The 5,789-nt window shown below is 37.6% G+C and overlaps 1 protein-coding gene across 1 annotated transcript; it reads right to left on the bottom strand.

Annotated features, from left to right (window-relative positions):
- Nucleotides 1–1,496: 1,496 nt before the first annotated feature.
- On the bottom strand, nucleotides 1,497–4,635 carry LOC113096056 (adenosine monophosphate-protein transferase FICD). Its single transcript, XM_026261424.1, has 3 exons — nucleotides 4,537–4,635; nucleotides 3,687–4,022; nucleotides 1,497–2,760 (listed from the first exon to the last, which is right to left on the bottom strand). The coding sequence occupies exons 2-3, from the start codon at nucleotides 3,955–3,957 to the stop codon at nucleotides 1,682–1,684; spliced, it is 1,350 nt and encodes a 449-aa protein (XP_026117209.1). The 5' UTR covers nucleotides 3,958–4,022; nucleotides 4,537–4,635; the 3' UTR covers nucleotides 1,497–1,681.
- Nucleotides 4,636–5,789: the final 1,154 nt, after the last annotated feature.

The raw sequence follows: 5,789 nt of genomic DNA, 5'->3' as shown, positions 1-5,789 counted from the left end.
AATTGTTTAATGAAGCAATTAAATGTATGTGGTTGTCAAACATAGGACTTGTGATGTTTGTGTTAACATCTCATTTTGTTTTAGCCGTATTTAGCTATATGTGACCCTGGACCACAAAAACCAGTCATAACCGTACATTTTTGTGCATAATAATAATAATAATAATAGGTGCATAAATAATCTTTCTATTGATGTATGGTTTGTTAGGATAGGACAATATTTGTCGAGACAATTATTTTTAAAAATGCAATCTGAGGGCACAAAAAAAAAAAAAAAAAAAAAAAAAACGAAATATTGAGAATATCGGCTTTAAAGTTGTCCAAATGAAGTTCTTAGCAAAGCATATTACTAATCAAAGTTTTAATTTATTTACAGTAGGAAATTACAGAATATCTTCAAGGGAACATGATCTTTACTTCATATCCTAATGATTTTTGGCTTAAAAGAAAAAAACTATAACTTTGACCCATACAATGTTTTTTGGCTATTGCTACAAATATACCCCAGCGACTTGACTGGTTTTGTGCTCCAGGGTCTCATATCATCCTAAATGGATTGTTTTGATCTTTTGTCAAGGGTATAGCAGACGTGTTCTGTATTTCACAACAGTGAGTACTGTTTATTATCCTTCATATGAAAAGATCCACCAAATACTAGAAGGAAATGAGAAGTTGCACAATAATTTATTACAATAATAAAATACCTTTTACAAGTAGTAAAATAGTTTAAAGTTATCTTTAAATAGATTAAAGTGCTTGACAATAGTGGCAAACTCAAAATGTCAATCAAAAAAATAAAATTGAAATCCCTAACATTATTCTTAATAAAACCTTTCAACACTCCTGTAATCAATTATACATCTTCCCAAAATAAACTTCTGAACAGCTGTAGGCATTTATAATGTTCCTTGCATCATGTATCAGAATCATTTCATATGGAATATTATTATTATTATTAACATTTTAAATATAAGTAACATCTCAAAATAAAGTTATCTTTTAAACAAAACTTTAAAGAACCTCAAAATTCAAAACAAAATGGTTGACTACTAAAGGTTAATTATTACTCAAACTGGGTTTGGCAGACACTCATTTTTGAGCATGACATTTCCTGGCTGTAACCTGCCAGCTTGAAAGTGAGAAATGTGTCCAACAAGCTGTAGAGCTCACAACATATACTTCCGCTCATAAATCATCACTAAAGAACTGCACTCCGTTCTTTTTACAAGCAAACTTCATAATAGACTAACTCGGTCTTGCTTTTTGAGACTAGAAAAAAAGTCCAAGAATAGAGATTTACATCACAAAAGTATGAGTATGAATACTGTTCCCAACAGACAGACACATTATCTTTAACTCACAAGCAGAAGGATTTAGTTGCTAAAGGATCTGAAGATCTGCCCTAATACTGTTCATTCAGTGGAAAAGAAAGTTAAAACTGACAACAAAGTAGAGGCTCAAATAAGGACATTTTGAATGGTCTACATTTCAAAATAAGAAACAAAGGATCTGTAATGGATATAGCTACACAGTAAATGCACAGACTTAAAATGGATACACAATAAGTCCATGTAGGTCCCATGCTAGCAGTATAAAGTTGGAGAGTGATTCGTTACAGAGGCTGATATGGCACTTCGATATACACCACATGCAAACGTATTGCATCTACGAACATGCATCCATCAGCTATGCACAGGTATGGTGTGTTTACAATCAATACAGGCATGATTACTAGCATCAGGCAGCCCAACTGCATGCTCGGTTGTGGCTATCAGGAGCGTATCGAGTGTCATTTCTGTGCATTTTGCGATAAAGCGAATAAAGGGCCTTACATCACCCTCATTGGCAGTATCCAGGGCGGTGTAATACTCCGCCCTCTGCTCTTTTCGAATGGTGATCGGCGGATAACTAGCTTGCATTAGGATTAAATTCATGAGCAGTCGGGATGTCCGTCCGTTCCCGTCCACGAACGGATGCACGTAAACCAGTTTATAGTGCGCGAGAGCTGCGAACTCCACCGGGTGCAGATTCAGCGCTTCCTCCGAGTTCAACCACTGCGCCAGCTCCTGCATGTGCCTGTCCAAGTCCTGCGGGTGCGGTGGGATGTGATGTCCCACGAACACCTGGCTGGCACGGAAGCGCCCGGCTTCAACGGGATCGGTGTAGCCTAGTACCCGTCTGTGTATCTCCAAGATGTCGTTTACAGTGATTGCTCCAGCGCGGGACAGCAGGGTGGTGTTGATGTACTTCATGGCTACATCGACACCAATGGCCTCGTTCTGTTCTTGTAGACTCTTTCCTGGTACAGCATATCTGGTCTCAATAATATGGCGAATCTCGGACAGAGTGAGCGTGTTGCCCTCGATAGCTACGGTGTGGTAAATATGATGGTAGTAGGTTTCCTCCATGACTCGACGCAAAGCAGAGTTGCCTTTGGGTATAGACATGAGACGTCGTACCTTTCCATCAATGATCCCAAAATGGCGCTGATCTATTTCCTCTACTAATGGCAGCGTGCGATCCCTGCTCACCAGAGCCTTCTCGTTACAGGGCGAGATGGCGAGGGCCTTGGTGTACAGGTGGTCTGCTTGGACAACGTCTTTTTCCTCCTCCAGTATGGTGCCCAATTCAGTGAGCGCCTCCACAAACTCTGGGTTCATGTTGAGCGCGTGGATGAGCAGCTTATGAGCCTTCTCCCTCTTGCCATTTTTCTTCATTTCCAAAGCCTGCTGGAGAGCTGCCTTTGCCTCCAGCTGAGTCTCTGTAAACAAACAGATGGTCAGCGGTTCACTCTATGACATTCCAGCTGGGAGATGCATACTCGGTATATATTAATGCTTGAAAGTAAGTTTCATTTTTAATTATTTGACATAATTTTATCTGTTTAATGTAAATTAATGATACAGTAAATTGCATGTAAACCTGTTTGCAATGAGCTTTAATGAGCATAATCTAATGAGTATGATTCCAACTTTGGCCACTAAGGAGAATAAGTCAAACTGTACTACTGTACGAGAGACATAAGGCTGGGTTTTCCTATTATAAATCAACGCATCTACTAATTGTCTCTGATTTGCATATTCATGTATTTTTTGGGCAACATGTAATAAAAAAAAAAGTATTATAACAAAATAAACTTTTTCACTTAATATCTCATATTTCATAGAAGAATGAAGAATGAATGAAGAATGTCCTAGTGTCTGTTATAAAGGATAAACATATATGAAATTGATGCATGTTTCACAACAGAAAGCCATATTCTCCTTTGAATTCATAAGAAAATTTGTCAGTTTTAAATTATAATTTCACAATATTATCATATTTCCATAAGAGTGCTGAATTTAGTCATATAGTAAATGTCTGTCACATTTAAAGACCAAGGAGGAGGTGTTGTCATGATTAAACTTTCAATTCTTTGTTATAAGCCCTGAATGTGCTCGAAACAGGGCATTCAGACTTAAAAGCGTGGCCATGTGGTCTCAGAGAAATTTGCTAAAACAATGTCCTCTACAGAGGACAAAACTCTATGTCTGGGTCCCAGGAGGACAAGATGAAGATATAAGATGATAAAGTATAAAAGTTTTCATTTAGAATAACATGCATAAATGAATGCACTTTAGAAAGGCAATAACCAATTTAAAAAGAAGACACTGAGCAACACAAAGTCAACTGCAGCTTCAACTGTACCTTTACTGGGCTTGACTTTCTGTGGCAGGAGGTCTAGTGCAGTGAAAGGGACTGTCAGGCTGGTGGTGTGCACGACAGGCTGCTGGACACCACCCCACAGCTGGCAGCGCAGAAGAGCAAGACCCTTCAGCGTGGCACAGCATTGATCCTCTATTCCTGCTAAAGGCAGCAGCAGAACAAATACAGACCCCAGCAGACCAAACAGAACGGGTCCCCAGCCCCAGAGCAGAGGACCGCTGCAGGCATGACGGAACACCGCTAGAGCTGCCATCAATCAAGGGCTCCAGATTTCACAGGCCACGTCTCCAACATTCTTGCAAAACACTCTGTGAAAACCTGTGTGAAACGTAAAAAGAAGGTTAAGCATTAAACTGTTCAATGAGGTTTATTATAATCTTTTTCCAGTCTATAATGCGAGCCAGGTGGCTCTTGGGGGTTTGACAGTTTATGAAACAGTTTTAAATCAAGTGATTTGTCACCACATTTTTAACCATCTCTCATGTTGTTCCATTATCTGAAGATAAGAGCAAAATGGTCAAACATAGTCGTTTAATCTTTGAAAACACCTCAACCTGTATTTGACGTACAGCTCTCCCATATGCCATAGCTTAAACACTGGCATTGAAATAGTATTATAACTTTAATATTTAACGCACAAAGTAAATACTTGTAATATTGCAGAACAATATATTTGTCCAGCTGACAGCAGAAATATCACATTATAGCAGTTCATGACGAGTCATGAGATTATTATTGCGTTTTTACAGAAAAACAAAAACAACAAACCATAAAACCGGCTGAAAACTACGTACTTTATAAAACAAGACGCAAAGTTTCAGACATTACTTACCGGTTAATGATGTGTTATCATCACTATAAATGATGGCTATGATTAGAGATGTTTCCACTGGCGTTAGCAACGTCAACTTCCGTGAAACTGACATGGCCGCGAGGATGATTTTGATTGGTTGATTTTCCTGGGTATGGGCTTACTGATTGGTTAGATGTTTGCTGCACACCCTCGTGCAGCAACACATTTTTCAGATCGTAGAACTACGTGATTGGACAAGACGCTCTGTTAATATTTAATGTTATTTATTAACAGTGGTGGACAGTAACGGAGTAGCTTTACTTCGTTACTGTACTTAAGTACATTTTTCAAGTATCTGTACTTTACTGGAGTAGTTTTATTTTGAGCAACTTTTACTTTTACTTCACTACATTCCAAAGCATAAAATCGTACTTTTTACTTCACTACATTTCATAAAACATATCGTTACTCCCTATAATATCACGTGCTCCGACACGCAGAAACGGTGTCTGATTCATCATGAACGAACTGAATCTTTTCAAAATAAACTTTTAAATCGGATCGCGAATCACACCAAACGATTCGTTTAGGAATTAGAATGATCCGATTGCAGCTGTTCTGGAGTCGACCACTCACTGATTCAAATGAACCTTAGTGCGAGTCACCAGAAGTAAGAACCGGGAGATCTTGTGAGCGCGCGTGCGTCTGACGTTGCTAAAAGTAAGTTATTAATGTCGAAATTTTGGATTAATTATTGTAACTGAAAATCATATTTAGGTCAAAACTGTCAGTTGTTTGGAAACTAAATCCGTTGTAAAGAGTGATCTATTTAAGCCCACTGAAATGCTCGAGTGCAGACGATGCAGACACCTCAATTCTAGGTAAAAAACAACAACAACAAAAAACCCATAAAATAACACAGATTAAATACAATAACTCGTGCACGTTCAAATTCCCCGCTGCCGTAATGTTAACAGTTTTATTAAAATGTCCTATGTTACGTCTGTTTTTATATTGTTTATCGACAGTAACGTTATACATATGTATATTGTTTGGATTAACTAGACGAGTAGACAGACATGAATGTTCATCGTACTGAAAATAAGTAAATATTGTTAGCTGATGCTAACTGTCTAGCTAACAAGCTTGTTGGTGCTAAATTGATGTAATTTTATAAATAATGTCCAAATATTTTTATTCAGCCACCTATATATATATATATATATATATATATATATATATATATATATATATATATATATATATATATAATATAGTTTACATCTGGTTAG

This window comes from Carassius auratus, unplaced genomic scaffold (genome assembly GCF_003368295.1).
Source record: "Carassius auratus strain Wakin unplaced genomic scaffold, ASM336829v1 scaf_tig00215867, whole genome shotgun sequence".
Classification (NCBI taxonomy): domain Eukaryota; kingdom Metazoa; phylum Chordata; class Actinopteri; order Cypriniformes; family Cyprinidae; genus Carassius; species Carassius auratus.
This window is presented reverse-complemented; position numbering and strand designations above follow the sequence as displayed.

Coding starts and splice junctions, on each gene's coding strand:
- LOC113096056 (XM_026261424.1), bottom strand. CDS start 3,957: ATGGCAGCTCTAGCGGTGTTCCGTCATGCCTGCAGCGGTCCTCTGCTC. Junction 2,761..3,686: donor GAAAGTCAAGCCCAGTAAAG/GTACAGTTGAAG, acceptor GTTTGTTTACAG/AGACTCAGCTGGAGGCAAAG.